This window comes from Colossoma macropomum, unplaced genomic scaffold, assembly GCF_904425465.1.
Source record: "Colossoma macropomum unplaced genomic scaffold, Colossoma_macropomum, whole genome shotgun sequence".
NCBI classification, from domain to species: Eukaryota; Metazoa; Chordata; class Actinopteri; order Characiformes; family Serrasalmidae; genus Colossoma; species Colossoma macropomum.
Window position 1 is genome coordinate 34,023,780 of NW_023494795.1, and position 20,313 is coordinate 34,044,092.

The window sequence follows — 20,313 nt, forward strand, 5'->3', positions numbered from 1 at the left end:
GCTGCAAATGGTCACCAAGCAGTGAAAAGTAGTGGTCACCGGTCAATGACGTGTTCAGGCAGACCAGTGGACCCAGCCCATGCCATAGGTACACACCCCATGCCAGTACGGAACCACCACCAGCTTGCATAGTGCCTTGTTGACAACTGGGGTCCATGGCTTCATGGGGTCTGTGCCAGACACAAACCCTATCATCAGCCCGAAACAATAGGTACCGTGACTCATCGGACCACGCCACATGTTGCCTGTCCTCTAGGGTCCAGTCAGCAACCTCTTAAGCCCAGGTGAGGCGATGTGTCCGGTGTCGTGGTGTTAACAGAGGCATTCTGATGGGTCTTCTGCTCCCATATCCCATGGAATCTAAAGAACGCTTCATTGACCTGCAGGACACTCATGTGGTGCCTCCTGCATTGAACCTGGATGTGAGTTCTGCCAGAATCGCTTGTCTGTTTGCATGGACAATTCTAGCCAGATGTTGCCGGTCATGATCATTCAGCACCTGTTTCCGGCCACTGCGCTGTCCACTGTGGGTGGTAATGCCTTCTATGACATTTTCCTGGGAAACACGCGACACTGTTTTCGGGGAAAGTTAAATGCCCGCACAATTTCGTAAATGCAAAGTCCCATCTGTCTGGAATCCACTATCATGCTTCATTTGAACTCCCATAATTCACGTCGACTTGCCATGAGCACGCTGGCCAGTGTTCAACTTCACTCACAAGAAAGCACCTCACTTATACAGGTGTGGGTGTTCCCAAGCCATCCTCTGAGGTAATGCCACTTCATTTTCTGTTTACATACTGCTATCCCATGACTTTTGGCACATCAGTGTCTATGATTTAGTGATCGTTCCACTTTATTTAGGCAGGATTTCTCTTCATGCTTGCCTCATCCTGTTTCTGACTGCAGTGGGCTCGTTACACGCCTACTCCTGCACACAACATTGAAAATTAGTCCTGCATCGCAAGATATGCAGAGTAAGCGTGAGCAAGTCCAGATCTCTCTTTGGCAGTGTTAAAGATATATTAGCTATGTAAGCTTAGGTTGTGTTCACGAGGACATTTTGGTAGCCTATATTGTCATTGATTTCAGTGATTCATCACTGAAAAACATGCAAAAATTATGCTCCATCATCTGCAGAAAAAACGTTTACTAGTGTTTGAGTTTTGGTGGAATAAAGTTTCTTTTATTATGTATTATATATTTACTTATTTATTTACCTCATTGTCCATTTCTAGAAATTTGTCTTTGGCTCCACTGGGTTGCACAATATAAAAATAATAAATACATAAATAGCAGAAAAAGTGGACATACAAATATAAAACACGACATACAGGAACACACCTAAGAACACACACCATGTAAATAATTACAGTATAGCTAAAATTAGCTACATTTTCATCAGATCAGTAAGTAGCTCAAGAGTTAGAAAAGTTCCATAAGGAATAAATTAATTCTTAAGTATTTTTGCAGTCCAACATACCCTGTAACACTTTCCGGAAGGGAGCAGATCAAATCTGACAAACAGAGGATGAGTAGGAGTAAGTATCAACCATCTGTAGTTCTCCCTTAAAATCATTCATATTTCTCCACTTACAAGGGAAAAAAAGACTGTTTTGACCATGTGGATGCAGGCTTAAATGTGTTGCATATGTTTATCTTCTGTGTACAGTAGGGGTGCGGGAAAACTCGATTCTTAGATGCATCGCGATGCGGACCTGAACGGTTCTGAATCGATTTACAAGTGTCAAAAATCGATTTTCTAAATATTTAATTTATAACATAATGTTGACGGAACGCAAAAGGCGGAACTGGAAGTGCGGAAGTGCAGCGCCCGGACAGTCTGTGGCGGCACATAACAAAAACACAACTGGATGAGCGAGAAATCCGACCGACAGCCTCTGCATTAAAGCCAGGTTAGGTCAGGAGTCACAACACAAATGTTAAGAAGAGACATTTTGCCTTTCAACAAAGTCAGACCACCTTTGGAGCCACAACATTTAATGTCCAGTATGTGTTAATGTCCTAGTATGGGCTAAAAATATAAACGAGAGCGCAGATTTACTTTGCTCTACTTTAAGCTTTAGCTTTAGCCGCTTTCCTCCCATCTCCGCCAGAAAACTTTTCTTCAAAACTAGAAGAGTTTCTTGTAAAATGTCTCAGCGTCCGGCTGTTTTACGAGGCTGATGTCGCTTCTCATTCGCCAGCTTCTCGTTCTAATTTTCACCTTAAATTCTGTCTTAGGCGCCGAATGTAACTGCTGCACCATTTAAGGTGGAACGGGAAAATTCGAAAGAGAAGCGAGTTCATTTTCGCAACTTTTTTTAAACTCTCGTTGCAGATTTTTTTCCGTTCGCTACTGGCGAGGCCAGACCTCGGTGCTGTGTGACCTGCTGTCTGCTCACTGTTCTCAGTCGTTCAGAACCAGGGCTTTCGCGCTATGCTGCACACTTTGGAGCCGAGATTCAGCGTCCAGTCTCGAAAATACCCGCCCCCCCGTCTCTACAACGAGACCAAAACCGAAGAAATCACTAAAGAAAACGGGAAGGACGGCTGTAACGCGCTGCGTGGACACCCATTACCTCTGGATCTTATTTCAGGGCAACAGCGCATTTTATCGCAGATGAGTGGCAGCAGCGTCTCTGAATGTCTTCTAGTTCACTTGCCACTTCACTTCCATTTGATTTATTAATAAAAGATATTTTAGATATTTAAAGCAAAGTATCTGTAATGATCCGTAATGCATTTACATTATGGATCATTACAAATACTTTGCTTTAAAACTACCAAGTTTTTAGACAGTAGGAAGATAGAAATCCTGCATAGAGAAAAAAGATGCATCGAGATGCATCGATAATCGTTTCATAATCGCATCGCAGCCTCTGAATCGTAATCGAATCGAATCGTGAGGTGCCTAAAGATCCCCACCCCTAGTGTACAGCATGCGTGGCACAATATGTATGTGAGGTGTGAGGTATATGGATGTACCTGTGTGCGAGAAATGTGATTGGCACACTGTGCCGGGGCATCCTGTCCCAATGGGATGTGCAGGTGGGCGGTTAGGGCTGACTCTGCTGTGCCCAGCTTCAGCTGCAGAGTGTGCAGTTCACTGAGGAGGTTCACACCAAACGAAACCTTATGACTCTTCACTGCAGACTGCAAAACGACCTCATTCTTCTGCACTTGCTGGGAAGCTAAAACAGACAGACACAGAGAATGCATGTAAGCTTTTGTGTTTCTGTAGATATGTGTGTGACTAAAAATTGTTTTTCTCTGCATGATCATCTTTTATGCGCAGAATGCTCTTTTATGTGCGCAGTTTAGGCTGGAAACTCCAAGGCTAGATGTTTGTGTCGTTTTTCTGCTAGTGTAAAATATGTATGTGTTTGTGAATGTTCTCACTATAGGCTGGTAGCTGTACAACTAGTTGATCATAGTGTTGCTGGGCTCCAGTGTACTGGGTCTCGATGGTTTTCCTGTCTTCTTCTCCAAAAATCTCAGAGCCCATGCTGTTCCTCTGAAATTCTTGATAGCGAGTTTCCAAACTCTTAATGATGTTGCGGTATTCCTCTGGACGCATCTGAGCCAACTACGCACAAACATACACACATACACACAACATAAATGGCCAGTTAACACACACTGGTATACATCAGCTACTATATAAGCAAATGATGCTAGAAGCTGCCTCTTAAAAACCCTTTTCCATCTACAATGCCTGATCAGCTGTCACTTCTACAAGCAAAGATATATGGTGCTATACACATCCCAAATATGGCAAGCAGCAACATAAGGGTTAAAAATGACAATAAAACAAAATGATGGTACTAATTATGTGGTCCACATACGCTCAACATACTTGTCATTGCCATACAAGGGACCAGATGTAAAGTGTTCTTATGGTCACACAAAAGTGCACAGGTAGTGGGTTACCATGGAGATGGTGAGAGAGTTGATGCGGTTGATGTCCTGAAGGCAATACTGCCAGGAGATGAGGCTCTTTATGTTGATGTAAAGCTGGTTCCACAGAGACAGAATAGCTTCATAGTACTGCTCATTCCTGCAATGCAACACATGCGTTATGTGACTTGTATTACATGCATACTATGCAGGCCACAGTACAGTGACCAAACATTCCCCAACAAACACCAGCATTTCATTAATAATTGGCAGTTGTCTTGAGAATGACCGTGGTTCCCTACTTGCATTTTCAGAGTGATTCTGAGAGCACTAAAATGTGTCCTTAATACTGCATGAACACCGTAGATTACTACATCATTTGAATGTATACCATCATGCATTGCGAGTCTCTTGTTACTAAGCAATGGAAAGATAAACATTAGCTAAACACTAGCACGCTGAGTCACATTAAAAAAAGAAACATATTAGACTCTTCTGGACAAAAAACACCTCTATACAATAAAAAAGATCCTTACGCATTTACTGCCTGCTGCTCATCACATAGAACATTACAGAACAATGTGAATGGGCAAGAATATTCTACATTTTCCCAGCAATCACACACATGTATGGCACTCCAACCAGCACTTGAGTTTGTTGGTGGTTGCTGGAGAACACTGGGTCATGTGCTCTGATTTTAAAATGTGTGTGTATGTCTTGGTGTTTACATGACTTTCATACTTGTTAGCCAGGCTGATGGACAGTGGGTTGGGTGGGGGCACAAGCAGACAGATGGAAGGCACCTGCATGTCCAGACCTCCAGGTCCGGTCACATGCCACTTAGTGCGCTCCGAGTTATCTTTTAGTATGCCTTCATCGCCCTTACAGATCACCTTCTGCCAAACACAGGGGCGGGGGGGGAGAGAGAGAGAGAGAGAGAATTCTTGGCTGAACCGGAACTGAAATTTAGGACACACCTCCAAACATCAAAACCAAATATTGAAAAAATCTGACTATAAATAAAAAACAGTTTATAGTTTAAAAATAAGTTTACTAATACTATCAAAGTATGTGCCACAAAACCCAGCATCCTCAACAACAGAGAATACTTAGTCACCAATGAACTTCATTATTTTTAGTTATACTTTGCACTTTGGCACTGTCAGTATGCTAGCAAGGACTTTCCTTTCAGCTTCTGCTCTTTTGCTGTATATCAAGATCAAACCTGTAGTGGAGTAACATGTTGATAACTCAGCATGAGCACTAATTACAGATCGATTACAAACCGGTAAATGTGTGCGTGTGCATGTGTTTTACCTGATCTTGTCTGAAGTCACATAAAGCCTGTACTAACACAGGGCTGCTGCTCTTGTCCTCTGGGTTTCTTGGTCTTAGTCTCACAATGCTCTTGGATTTATTCACCAGGTGCTGCACCTGCTGCTTCTGCTCCATCAGACGCTCACGTTCTTTCTGACACAAACATCACATGGCCTTGTCATGCTTAAAACCTTCTCTCTATCTCGCTCTGTGTGTGTGTCTATATATATATATATAAATAAACTTGTTTGAAACATGTTGCTGGCATCAAATTCAATGCAGGCACATGTTTAAAAAAACACAAAAGTTTCAACATTTGATGTTGTCTTTGTACTATTTTCCATCAAATATAGGGTTTAAATGATTTGCACATCATTGCAATCTGTTTTTATTTACATTTTGTACAGCTTCTCAACATTTTTGAAAAGGGGTATATTGGGGCTGTATATATGTATATAAATAAAAGTCTTATATATCTAGGTAGGATTGCACTGCTGTCCACTGAACTAAATACTCTGACTCAGGGTAAAATCATAGGGGTGTGTGTGTGTGTGTGTGTGTTTGAGAGTATTACTTCCAGGCCTTTAAGCAACTCCTGTAAGTTCTGTAGGGGTGTTGTTTTGTCACAGGTGAATTTCTTGCGAATGGTCTCATGCTGTTGCTGCAGTTTGCTGTATGTCTCATTTGCTTCAGTGAAGAACTAAAGAAAAGTAAAATGAGGATTACTGTGCGCTTTAGTGCAAGTTAAAGAGAACATCACAACACGGTGTTAAATTATTCAACAATTAACAATTTAGCAAAAATATCACAATTTAGCAAGTTACATTAGCGTAAAACATCTAGAATTAATATTTCTAGAAAAAAAAGTATTTAAACTGAAGTAGGATCTTCCGATATTGTTTTTTTGTCTGTTTCAACATTTTTTAGAAATAGTTAAGTTCACAAATTTGAATAGCAAAATTAATTTTAAATCAACTTTTTCATTTATCATTTCCAGCATATAAATTTGCTATGTGCATGCTATGAGTGTTCTAATGAAAGAATATTATTACTGTATTATTCAATTTCATTGTTGTTGTGGTGTGAATAGTGATGTATATTTTGTGTGTGTTTGTTACTTGGCTGTAAGCTGCATTCTCTTTCAGATGCACATGGATGCATTTGGTGATCTGGAGGAGCCAGCTCCACTGGGTCTGAAGAGTTTCCATGTAGGCCTAAGAGAAAACACAGGAGCTGAATGATCAGAAAGGATAAATAAAACATGGCATGCACAAATAATATATGCACAAAAAACAACAGATTGTCACCTCAATTTTGTCTGAGGCAGGATGTTTGTTCACCAGCAGGTTGTCCACCTTCAGCTTGAGTTTATTCAGATCTTTCTCTTTCTCCTCCAACTCACTCATTAGCTTCTAAAAAAGAAATTTGCATTCCACTGTGAGTGTTTTCTTTGGATGTGCAAGTATTTTTTTGTTTTCATACATTTTCAGAATAAAAAACTAAGGAAAAAAACAAACAAAAAAAAATGACCAGGACTAATTAAAATGCTTTTCAGTGTTTTTAAAACTGAAAGGCTGAAACTATTTCTTTTTTTCGGTTACTGAGTTTAAAATTTTAGATTTAGGTCTGGATAATTTTTTAAACATATGGTAGTTATACTGTATGCATACAGGACATAGTTATGACAGTGTCCTGACATGAAATTGACTACAAATTGAGTGTGTATTCGAGCTAGAAATGGACTGATCAGTGTTTTGAAAGGTTGATACAGTCTGTCCTTTAGCACGATCAGCTGCTGGCAATTCTGACTAAGGCAGCGACGAGATGATGCAACATTTAACTACTCAGGTAAAAACACCAAACAGGGTTTAAATTGATTTAACATCCCTAACATTGCAACAAACCTGTGAAATAGGTACAGTCTTGCAGCTTCATGGATAAATGCTTATACACCGATACACTACATACATTATGACCACTCCCAAATGAAGAGAATATATGTTGATTGTCTCATAACAGCGCATGTCAAGGTCTGTGATATTAGATGGATGCAGGAGAAATGGGCAGGCGTGAAGACCTGAGCGACTCTGACAAATCGTTAAGGCCAGACAACTGGGCCGGAGCCTCTCTGAAACAGCAAGACTTGTGGATTGTGGCTCCCCGTCAGCAGTGGTGAGTACCTTCTGACAGTGGTGCACGGAGGGAGAAACCAAGAATTGGTGAAGGCTCATCTATGTGTGAGGGCAAAAAAAGCAATCCCATTTGGTCCAAACCCACTGAAGAGCTACTGCCACTAGTAACAAAAATTATTAATGATGGTTACGAGAGGAATGTGTCACAACACACAGTGCATCAGACCCTGCTGCATGCAGGCCTGCATAGCCGCAGACTGATCAGAGTGCCCATGCTAACCCCTATCCACTGATCAATCCTGTTATCGTTTACGTATGCACCATTTGCTTGGGGAAGTGATGGCACCATGAAGCACTGTGGGAAGGAGACAAGCTGGTGGAAGGAATGTGATGCTATAGGCAATTTTCTGCTGGAAACCTCTGGGCCCAGGCATTCATGTGACATCAATATGACACATTCAACCTACCAAAACACTGCTGTGGACCACGTACACCCCTTCATGGCAGTGATAATCCTCAATGGCAGTTTCCTCTTTCAGCAGGATAATGCACCTTACCACACTGCACACACTGTTTGAGAAAGGTTGGAGGAATACATTGAGGAATTAAGAGTTCAAGATGTTGAACAGGCCTCCAAATTCCTCAGATTTCATTCTGAACTAGAATCTGTGGGATGTGCTGGAACAAGTCTGATCTGTGGCAGCTCCACCTCACTACTTGCCAGATACTACAAGACATCTTCAGAGGTCTGGTAGAGTTCATGCCAAGAGGGGTCAGAGTTATTTTGGCAGCACTCATAGCAGCATATTAGGCATAATGTTTTGGCTCATCAGTGTATGCCTTAAAACATTTTCAACTGCAACCAGTACATTGCAATCTCTCAACCTAGAATTATTTTCAACCAAAAAAATCTAGCAGCAAGACAAAATATTTTAACGCAGAGGAGCCATGGCTCCGTTTAACACCAATGACAGATTGTTTTTTCATAAAGAATACATTTTGGCTTTCTGACACAGCAGTGCTAAACAATCTTTTACTGTCCATTCTTATGCAAGGCACAGAGAATCAGGCTCAAGAGACTTTGGCAAGAGTAGGAAAGCCCTTATTGCTCTTCCAGTAATTTAGTGCCTGTTGTAGTTACACACTCAGGGATTATTGCTTTCCCGGTCTTCTGCATTACACTGTATTTCACTGCACATGTTAAGTAATCCACTCCTTGTCTCCACAGTTTGGTAGCTTATTGTTGGTGTCATGTCCATCTTCGCTAGTTCTGTTTCCTTCTGATACTTCTTGTACTCAGTTGGATGATGTACTCTAAAATGCCAAATGTTGCTTCTCTCATGAGTGATGTTAGTTTTTCAGACTTCACAAATAATATTGGCTTGGTGCAAATCAGGAATTGTAAAAAAAATAAATAAATGCCAGACAGACAAAAGGCTTCCCTTCAGTGCATGTAGCAAAATTTGGCTCATATATTTGCATCACTGATCAGCTGTCACTACTAGACAAATTAAAACTATATCAGCTGATTACTAAATGCATATTTAAGACAAAAATTCAGTCTACAGCCAGCTGACCTTTCCATCCATACTGTGCATGTGTATGTACTGTACAGTCACAGTGGTCATAGTGTGCCCAGGTGTATTCATGATTGTTCATATCAACTTACTGAGTAGCTCTCCTGCTTCTTAGGGATGTAGACATCAATGTTTTTGTTGCCCCAGTCGAACAACAGCTCCTCTTCCTCTCGATCATTCACCCACATGATCTCTCCAGAAATCTCCTCAATGATATTCTGCAGCTCACGCAGCTGAGCACTGCGTGAAAACGACAGTTTCTGCAAGTATGGAGAAAATACACCGCCTCACACACAAAGCAAAAAACTGAGTATGGCAAGAATATTTTTACACTGGAATGCTGGTAGTGAGGCTCAGATAATTTACTCTACATTTAAAAGACCAACAGAAACAAAGCTACTAAGGTGTAGTCAGAGTACACAAAATATATACTAAGATACTGTAATATAGAAAAAAATACTAATATAAAATTACTTCACATAGTCAACTTCCAAAACTTTAGATATAATGAAACAGTTTGTCTAACCACTTGCAATGTGTGTTAATGGATTGTGTGGTTAGATGTTCTACCTGTAGGCTGTCCCATTCCTGGTCCAGCAGATGCAGGTTGGCCTTGTCACCTCTCACTCTCTGTAACATGGAAAAAAAAAGCTTATGGACACGTACATGTATGTGCAGGCATGGTCTGTGTCTGCTAAACCTTTACTTACAACAAATGTTTGCACAGCTTTATAGCTATAGCTTTATTGGTAGGGGGGTGGGGTGTGTGTGCGTGTGTGTCTGGAAGAAGTTCCTAACAGAGTTGTGTGTGTGTCTGTGTGAAAGAGAAACAGACAGAATGGTGCAGATGTGTATTAGGATGGGTGTGCATATGTATACACGCTTGTCTATGCTGTGTATGTGTAAACTCACCAATTCCTCTCGAGCTCTTTCTACCTCCATGCTTCTCTGGATGGAGCTGTGAAATTTGTTGTGGTTGATTAGCTGCTGCTCTATGGTGGCAGTATCATCTCCCCATGGTGATGTCTCTATCAGACGCTACACAAGCACAGAAAACGGAATATTCATATTTCATTATAAATATTCATATTAATAATAAACATTAATTATTATAGATAGGCCTTCAGCTCAGTTTGGGAAATAAAAAGGGGAAAGAATCCACACCCAAAAAAAAACAAAAAACACCACACCTTTATGATAATGTTCATTTCTGCTAGGTCCTCTATGGGATTCTAGTAGCATGTCAGTGCTAAGATAACAGTGATTCACAAGACCATTTTTTCGGCCATTCTACATTAAACAGACATTTTATTCCATGTTTTATAAGAAGCTTTAAACAAACATTAACATGCATTTAATATGTAGCAGTTTTACAATGACTCCAACAGTGAAGAGCCCTGAAATTTCTAACATCTAAATGAAACGCACTGGTAAGTCTATCTCTCGTACTTGCAGTCAGTGACATGTCTAGGACTTCCAGAAGGCCTACAAAGTAGAACCATAAGGGCCTTCTAGACTATCAGAAAAGGCCTTTCCGATTTCTGGAAACAAAAAAATGCATGTCTGTAAATGTTGGTTAATTTTTATTCAATAGAATAGAATAAAATAAACTCTGCAAGTATCACAGTACTACTCTTGCATTATAATTTTTTAGATGGAAACAGAACGGTTAAATACTTGAAAAGCTGAGTGGAAAATTGGCCAGTCAGGAATTGTTTTCCTCTGTGGTATGTAGCTAGATATAGCTATGGAAGCTCTCCTATTGGTTATACTTCATGAGCTGAAGAGAAGTCCTAACAGACTAGATTAACTATCAGCATAATTACAAAGTGACAGAAGAATCAACCAGTCACGTATTGATTTCCAGTGGGACCAATTCTTTGAGAAAATGGGACTAATTCTAGGAAAAACATCCTAAATGTCACAGACTGTGAATATGAGTGGCAGCTCAAATCAATGGAATAGAAAATAGCAGTGGTAGCTTTATACCAGTGACTAAAAGAGTCACTGTGAAACCGCTACAAGTCAAAATATGTGCTAGTGTGTCTGTCATAAGCTCAGACTAAAACATGGAATGTCTTTTAGAAGCTTTAGATATCTGTTTATTCTAGTACTACCTTTTTCTAATTTTCCATTTCATTTTAATAAGTGTATGAGTTACATTCTGCATGCTTTAAGGTAGAACAGAAAATAGCTTAGTGCTATTTTGTTAGCCTAGCTTAGAGCAATCAAATTACAAGAATTGGGATGCTAGCAGAACTTATCATTGAGGTGTTTTTTTTTCCATGTTTTGGGCAAGTTTTGGTAATTATGGCCCAATCTGAAGGCCTAGCTCTAGGTATAGTGACTTTTTGCCACTGCTAAATTGGTCCCAGCCATGGGAAATCAAAATGTGATTGGTCGATTCATCTGTCAGTTCCTATTTATGTTAGTGGTTAATCTGACATTCTAGGCCATCGGTTTAGCTCCTGAAGTCCTAACTAATCAAAGAATTAACTTATCTGTATTTTCCTAGGAATTATTATTGTCCTATGCTATACCATGAGAAAACCAGTGCATGAGTTACAGGGCAACACACTGAAAGAGTGCAGAAATAAGAATATTTTTGTGGTTGGTTACGGTATGCTATGAGAACATACTTGGTTGAGTTATGGGTTCTTGTGTACTAGTATGAGTTCTGAAGCTGTTGCATGTGCCTAACTGCTTTCTCCTATAATTTTTTCCCTCATATCAAAAGGATTGCACATGTAAATCATGCCTGTTTCTCTACTGAACTGTGCAATAACACTATATTTCTACTGCACTGTCTGTTTACTTGAGATACATGGTGCAACTGTCACTGAAAGTGCTTGTTGTGACACTAAATAACTATACATATTGCTGTTGTAAAAAAAATTAAGTAACTTCACAGATTTAAGTACATACAATATTAAGAGCATCAGCCTTTTTCAAACAGTGTAAAAAAATGAATCCAAAAACAAAAATGGAATTAAAAGGTTTTGATATGACAGCAATACTTTATTATAAAACTCATAAGATCTGTATGTAGTGTAAAACACCAGTTGTTTGAATGTCACTATTTTAACTTGTTGCTAAAGTCTAAAGGCTGTTAGTGAGGCAGGCTGTAATTTTGAAACACCCAAAACTGCAAGCACTTTAGTGAGTGTGCAGAAGTAAATCTCTTTGACAGGAGGAGTGGAGGAATTTATGGCCCACAAAGAGAAGCCAGACAAAGATAAGAGAGAAAGAGCCTGCAAATCTTTCTCATTCTCCTCTCACTGCTTCTCTCTGTGCCTCCATTATCCCCCTTTTTTCTCCCTGCTCTCTCTTCGCTTTAAAAGATTTATGTTCCCCTTTTGTGAACAACAGCATATACTAAATGAACCTTCAGACCTAGTTGCTCAATACTGCGGTTTGCATGCATGCTTGAGAGTGCACTGCTCTGTTTGCACAGAGTGGAATGTTTGGATATTCTGACCCCTGCTGCTGTTCTTGGAAAAAGTTTTTTTTTGGTTGGGGTTTTGATTAAAGGCAACCGAAAGTTGTGTGAACCTGAAAATTGGCATCTTTGCTTCTGCAGGCCATTCAAAGAGAACACCTGCCACTAGAGGGAGAATAAATGAATAGCTTTACACTGGCTTGTGATTAACAGTGAGAGGGCTTTTACACAGAAATGATGGCAGTGTGCCTGTATGGGCTTAACTCCAGTCCACTCTTTTTATAGTGTGGGCGGACCACTCTTTTCATTCGTTTTCTGCTAACAGTTGTTTCTCACAACTCAGTGACTCCAAGATGACTGCATGTTTTCTTCTGCCTTGCTCGCCCTACATTCCTCCCTCATTCCATTTTGGCTTTACATGAAATAAATATGACGATGACCCTAACTACTCAGAAAGAACAAGCAACTAGTGTAAGTGGTTTTGACGGTATGAATGATTATCTCTGTGTCAGGCATAGGTGATTTAACATACTTTCATTTGACCTATAGACCAATAACTCTTAAAATACTTAATTATGTACAATACTTAATTAGGTAAATGGACACTGAGTACGGTTATTTAAATGATCACATCCATCTCTACATCAGGCATATACTATATGTGTCTACCTTCTGTTGAGTGATCCAGGCCATGGCGTCGTGAAAGCTTCTACCGGACTCGTCCCAGCCTGTACTTCCTCTGCTGCCTCGACTCTTCCTCTGCAGAGAGCCACCAGCAGCCATGTGAACTGCCCTAAGCTGTTCAGAGCACTGTTTCACACTGTGCAACAAGAAAGAGAGATAATGAATCACCATGGGTATACAGTGTCTGTGTCTCAGTCAACAGAAAAAAATTGTGTTACTGGCCATGTCCACTTGCATGTATAGGCAACTGGTTGTGGTACAGCAACACGATAAACCATACTTTTACTGTTATTGCTGTATGAGTTTTCACAATAAACACATGGGTTACACTTCCTATCTTATCAAAGTGAGATAGACTGTTGGGAAAGTAGCAGCCTCAAAAACAACTTTATTTTATTTTTATTGTGTAAATTCAAAACTATTTCTTTAACACACTGCATTTAAAGGATAATCTCTGAGCCACTTCTGGATAGCATATGAACAGTACTTATGTAGGCTACTTTGCACAAGTGTCAGAGTCAAAATGATTATTTGGGTCATGTACTTCTAGCAGTTATTACTGAAGAAGAAACAACAAATATGACAGAAAAAGAAAGAATCGTCATCGCTTAAATACACAGACAGAATTTTGAAAATTACATAAAAAATATTTTCACTGTATGTCTACATTTGTATAGTCATATCACCTAGTTTTACTGTGTATATGTCAGTCAAGAGAGTGTATATTCATATATGAGTATTTGTGCATTCATCTTCATGTCTCACCTGATGAGCACACCCTCATTGGACTGGCCCATTTTTCTGAGCTCCATGGCAAGGCCCTCGAGTTGCTCAATGATGTCTCTGGCAGAGGCCATGCAGTGCTCAGCCTCTGCTGCACCCCGAGCTCCATCTGTGCCCTGCAACACACAGTCATTAACAGCACACACTGGAACATCAGCACACAATAATACACCACATTAGGGCTGTGCTACATAAGTCACTGAGGAATCCACTAATCGAGTAATCAGTTTTAGAAAAAAGTCAAAGAATAAAAGTGGACTTAACTGAACAACAACTATGCATAACCTTTCAAATATATATCATTTTAAATGACTTTCTTAAAAACATTAAACGTCTGAAATGCATTTTAATGGCTATGTCCTCCATGCTTTTTTACTATAAGAGAAAGCAGGAGGAGAATTTAAAATATGCATGATCATCATAGAAATCATCAATTTGTAATTGCGGATTCATCAAGAAGGTTAATTTTTTTTAATCATGCATTGAAGTTTAATTGCATAATAGAGGTGTTTTAGTGACAGCAGTGTCAAGTCAGTTGTGGGAAATGCTAAGGAATGCTAATCTGATTTTGGTGTGTATTGCGCTCTAAACTGTAGTTCAGCACAATCTGTAATTCAACAAATTATTGTGTGAAAACACAACGTTTTGATTCACCCATGTTGTAGTTTCAGTATTAGGAAATAATAGAGCAAATACCCAATATGAAGCCAGTAATGACATTAAGTGATCTAAAATCCTGGAAAAGCCACTGTTCAACACTACATCAGTAACAACAGTCCCACAATTACAGCACACACAGTAATGCAGCAATTCTAATACCTCATTCATTCACAGTGTTTATCATGTTACATTTCATTGCCTGAGTTACACAATAAACGCATTTACAGCAGGGAGTCTTGGCAACCGAACAATGTCTGGGTTTTAAATTCTTTACTAGTCAGTGTAGTAGGTAATTATGTTTATATCTGTTGTCTAGCTGGTGTTGATTTGAAGAGTATGTATAAACATGTTCCATACTCACCGTTTGTAAAATAAACTCGGCTTTACGCAGAAACTCTTGGCACTGGCCCTTGAGAAGAGAAGCTCTCTGGTGGATGATAAGCTTGGGGGAGGGGCTACAAGAGAAAGAGGTTATGGTCAACTGGGGGGCAATGTGACAATATGTTATTATTACCGTAATTCTTTATGTCTCAATATGCTTTTCTATGTACACTGGTATTCCGAGGTTGGTATTTCTGGAACACTAATAGCTGCATGTGTCATTTTAGACCAATTACAAACAGCATGTAAACAACAACTGGTGTGTAACCAGTGTTATATTAGTGTATAACAACTAGTGTAACTACAGAAATTGCATGATAAAAGTATGGAATATTTTAATGTAGCATTATTCTTTTTGACGGGTGCACAAACATGAATGTACATATCCTTCTTAAGGTAATTACAGCTGTAAGAAGTTTCTTTCACCACATACGTCATAATAACCAGACAAGAAGGTGCTGTTCTTAAGGCTACTCTTAAAGCTTGATAAGTATAAATGGATCAATTATTTATGGGGGCAGTTATGAGGGCTAGATGTCATTGAGATACCATTCTGAATTTTTTGATACCGATACTGATTCCTGAATGCAAATTTTGTGAAATATCATAAAAAGTACTGAATTTCCAGGCCTATTCACAAGCTTAGATCATATAATGATCTGAATGTTTTTGTTTAGATGTTAATGATTTCAATCATTCCTGTAAGGACCAATATAATTTAGAGGTTTCCTTGATATGCAGCCTTTTGTTGTTGCCTTTGATCTTTGTTCCACACAGTGCTTTATAAATTCTTTGCTCTGCACTTGTAAAATATTTATTCTCTCTTGGGTGCTAATTAGCAGAGATACTGGATTTATTCCCTAAAAATGGATACATACTCATGAACACATGTTAATGCACATAAACCAAATAATACAGTAAAAGCTTTCAGCATTTGGTTTGGTTTTGTTTTTCAAGCAGTATAGAGGATGTGCCATCACCAGCTTTTGCGGTAAAGCACTTAAAATTTAAAGCTGAAAACATGTTCAGTTTGAAGTGTTTTTATGTCAACAACTGTATGCAGGGAAAGTGGGACACTAAACATTTTAATGATATATATGACTAACTGATTAAAGTTTTGATAAAATAGATATAACACCACGTTACACAGCCGTTACACACATTAAAGTCATTGGGGATTAAAACACGTTAAAGCCCTAGAATGTAACATAAAACACAAACACAAAATGAATTATGGAAAAACATCCACACACTTCTATTTCGTCTCTTCCATTAAATGTTCTTAGAAAAAAGTAAAAACTACCCTTGGTCTGCTTTCATGCTGCCAAATAACCATCTTTTCAACGGACTACACTTTAATTCAATAGAAAGTCTATTCTATAGCAGAGCAGCAGAGTATAAAAATATATTCTTACCCAACAGGGTTTTAAAGCTAAATGGAACAAAATTTGTGGAACTGCCTTTTGTATAATGAGCGTGAGCATCTCTAACCATTGAAAAATAATTCGTTACATACTCTGCAAAAGTATTTTTAACAAGCATCTTTATATAACTAACTTTGCTTTCCATCATTAAACAGTTTTCTAAAACCAGCTTTTTAAAATATGTAGCCTCTTCATGTTTATGTGGATGAAGTTTTAACACAACCCTTAGCAATTTGTTTGAGCTTTTTGTAAATTAATTGATAGTTTTTGTGATAAATCTGTATGCCAAGAGGTAACTGTGTAATCAAAGTGATGCTGGCACATAGCTCCTGCCAATATTCTTGAACTCTCCAAAAACATGGGTCTTCTAACTAGACATTTTCTATTTATTTTTGTAAAGGCTTTTAAAGCTATCGCTTTACCTATTAGAGATCCAAATAATACACAGCCAAGACATCTCACACTTATTTGCACAGTAATGATACTTTTACATTTAACTCAGATGACTTGTCCAATTTTCTTTTAGAATCAAAAAGAACTGCCTCAGTTTTTCCTAGATGTAAAGGAAAAGCCACCTGCTTATATTTTGAATTTCTTCACTAGGGACCTTTTCAACCAATATAATTTAGAGCTTATACACCTGAGACACTGAATTCACTGTATTAACTAGGGTTCACTCTCTCCAAATAGCCCTCGGCTGACTGTAGCATGATTTACAGGAAATGCTGAACCAGTGAGGGCAAATCTTTCTTGGACGAGTGGAGGCAACAGAATTTGCACTCTCTGCACAAATCCTTTTTGTTTTGCCCCCCTGTCAAAACATACCATGAGGGTATTGTTACATCCCTCAACAACAAAGTACTGCAGCAATCAAGATGGCTATGTGAAAAGTAATAGAGCATACAGTAGCACTCATGTAATTACTTCATTTGTGCAAGTTACATGATCCAGTATTAAAATGTAAGGCTAAACTGTAGGCAAATAGTCAAGCTAATAAAGAAAATGTTTGCAGAAAAAAAACAATTTCAGATATTCTTAAAGTATTTTAGTTGCACAATTCACTTTCAAATTAACTGCATTTAGGATAATTAACTGCAAGATAAGATTTACTGTTCGTCATTCAGTCTTTGACAGTAACTGCACACTAATTAACAGCTGTGAAAAGATGTAGTAGTGCAGTCTTTCTGCTTTTCTCAATCATCAAACTTTAGGCAGCTGGCACTATCGCCATAGTACCTTGTACTTGTAAAATGCTAAGAAACGGAATATGGCGGTGAGATAATATTTAGCCTTGGTATTTTTGATCTTTTGCAATTGGCTGCAGTAGAGGCACTGCTTACAGGCAAGCCAAACAAATTCCAGTAAGTGCCTGCATGATTAACATATCACCAGTAAACAACTTGTAAAGAGTTTTCAAGGGGCTCAGTGAGGTCAAATGTCCATGGGATGAGGGATTGCTATATGAAATGTAGCTGTTTTAACAAATCAATGAAAAGCATACATTATAACAGTCAACAGGCTTTGTCCCTTTATTACTGTTTTGTTTCACAAGAACTTTTGATAGAGCCAAGTAGAGTTATGCAATATGACAATATTTACTGTTATCATGATAAATTATGTCACAATATGCTTTCTTGAGCATATCGTAGATACTGTCAGTGATAAATTACAATGAGACCCTAATTAGCTTAAGTGGATTTAATGCAGCGCAGGATGTGGCATTGTGGCATTGGATTCATAGCTTTTCATAGCATTTTTTAAATGTGGCACTATTTTGCCTGTTTTAACTTATCAGATCTCACAAAAAATAAATATTGAGACATCTTGTGTATCGAGATATTATATTTGTACCACTTCACCCATCTCTAGAGCCACAGCAAAGTCGTGAGCAGATGTGAAATCTGAATAATTTAAACATCAATTAGAGATATCTTAATAAGTGATCTCATATCACAATGGATTTTGTCTTTTTATTTTTTTATTTATGGGATTCTTCTGAATCCAATTCGAACTGAGCCAAGCAAATCACCAATAAACCTTTTGCCTCTCTCTCAACAAGCTTTCATATAGGTCTCCTTGAGGCAGAAATATGCAACGGTCATAAACAGAAGGTGAAAATTTTGCAGTCAGCCAAGCTTTTAAGCCATGCTGGACAGACTTGATGACAAAACAAAACCGCAATCCTCTTTTCCAAATTACACTGGTCCATAGATATTTGACATAGCTAGAAGGCTAACTACTAGGCCTACATTATGTATTTCATGTACATAATTAACAAGTACATTCATCAGGAAATAATTCAGCAATCAAGGTACTTCAATTACTTTCCTGCCTTTAGTTCCATTTTGTTCTGTTGATGACAGCACTGGACTGCAATGATGTTTCTCATACCTTTCACTTTCAAGTTTAGCAGATTATTTTAGGGATGTACAATAATATTGGAATCATATTTGGCCATATCTTAAACCATTATTGATGATGCAGTTATTGTATTCTGGAAAAGCAGAAGGTTTGGCTGATGCTGAAGTAAAATATCTGCATTTTCTTAATTTTGCTGCATCTGTCTACACACAAATGTTGCATTTCTTTGTAATGCTAATCCAGGTGGATTTAGGCCCAATTTAAACTTTTTACTGATACCAAAAAAGATATAATGTATATTTTTAGGCATCGACTCTAAAGGACACCAAAAAGAGACAAAAGACCCTTAACGGCCTCTAACTTTAGACAGATGCTGAATGTAGGCTACAAAAGTTCCACTGCAGTTCTATGGGAAACTCGGTTTAGCAGTTTTTTACTTAATTTTTATTTTTCCAAATACTGACTGTTTTTGGTATGTATTTTACCGCTGCTCGTTTTATTATTTTATTTAATGTACCGACACTTTAACTGTTAACTGGTGGACAACTGGAAAGAGCTACCCTCCTCTGTTTGAGAGTAGGTACTTACGCCTGTCCTCCCACCATTGAGCCTCTGGGCAAGGTGAAGCTTTGCTCCTCCGTGTACTCCTGGGTGTATCCATTACCGCCGTGAACCAGTTGATAGTTTCCACCGGCCAAATCGCTTCGTGAGCCCGTCCGCCTGCTTATTTGCAGCCCCCGCTGCGAACCGTACAGACTCATGAGGCCGTCCGAAACTCCGTAGTGATGCAAAAGGAGTTTAGCCTAAGTGATAAACTTCAGATCCACAGGTAGCGAGTGTGAACCAACGAGTGGCTGCGCGAAAAGCCACGCATAGCAACCAGCTCTTGAGCGCCCCAACCTAAGGCTTTTGCACAGACATCGAAAAATAAATACGGAAGAGCCATAGGCCTACTTGAGGAGTGCGTAATTTTTCCCATCCCAAAAAAACCCCGCCTCCCGCACTATGATTGGCTAGAATGACTGCCTGTCAAGCGGGCTACTTGTGAGTATAAACTAATAACTTAGCCCATCCCAGAGGCATGCTTTTTTATTTGTACGTCTGTATTTTCAATCAGTATGAAAAAGACTTCACAAAAACATTTCGTGCAGCAATTTTGATAAACAGATCAGCAACAAATTAAATTTGTATTAACAAAAATTCTTATAAGAACTCACGAAAAACTTACCACGGGGTAAACAAGAAAATAAATAAATAAGTAAATAAATAGCAAGATATTAATATGCAAAATACAAATGTAATAATAATCCCAGAGCCATGTACAGAGGCTACTCTCTGCACTACTCTGACCCATCCTGCTACAAGAACCGGGATACTGTTTGCCAGTGCTGTTGGATGCGGGATACGACTAGTCCGTAAAAATAAAAAATAAATAAAACACTTGTTTAAAAGTACAAATGCAGCGGGTTAAACCACTTTAGTACCAAATATTTAGAGCTGAGTAACTTTTAGAACTAATAGAACTTCTATGAACATTCAGCATATATTAGCGTAGGAACTGAAGTCACTTTTCTTCTTTGAGTTAATTTGGATCTAAAATAAAATGATCAATCTCCTAAGTGAGAGTTGTGACCAATAGCAAAGATGAAAACTGA

The 20,313-nt window shown here is 38.7% G+C and overlaps 1 protein-coding gene across 2 annotated transcripts in view; it reads right to left on the reverse strand.

Annotated features, from left to right (window-relative positions):
* Positions 1-19,618, reverse strand: part of wu:fi04e12 (desmoplakin) — a 29,219-nt gene extending 9,601 nt beyond the window's left edge. Inside the window, exons 1-15 of one of the 2 annotated variants that reach the window (XM_036582278.1) lie at positions 19,247-19,618; positions 14,854-14,947; positions 13,815-13,948; positions 13,035-13,185; positions 9,839-9,964; positions 9,497-9,556; positions 9,019-9,186; positions 6,525-6,629; positions 6,336-6,431; positions 5,792-5,917; positions 5,218-5,370; positions 4,642-4,796; positions 3,934-4,060; positions 3,403-3,589; positions 2,989-3,194 (exon numbers count right to left, since the gene is read on the reverse strand). In XM_036582278.1, coding sequence (XP_036438171.1) covers positions 2,989-3,194; positions 3,403-3,589; positions 3,934-4,060; positions 4,642-4,796; positions 5,218-5,370; positions 5,792-5,917; positions 6,336-6,431; positions 6,525-6,629; positions 9,019-9,186; positions 9,497-9,556; positions 9,839-9,964; positions 13,035-13,185; positions 13,815-13,948; positions 14,854-14,947; positions 19,247-19,419 — 2,061 coding nt within the window. In that variant the 5' untranslated portion in view covers positions 19,420-19,618. The remainder of the gene's footprint in view (positions 1-2,988; positions 3,195-3,402; positions 3,590-3,933; positions 4,061-4,641; positions 4,797-5,217; positions 5,371-5,791; positions 5,918-6,335; positions 6,432-6,524; positions 6,630-9,018; positions 9,187-9,496; positions 9,557-9,838; positions 9,965-13,034; positions 13,186-13,814; positions 13,949-14,853; positions 14,948-19,246) is intronic. The other variant, XM_036582279.1, reaches the window with a different exon arrangement.
* Positions 19,619-20,313: the final 695 nt, after the last annotated feature.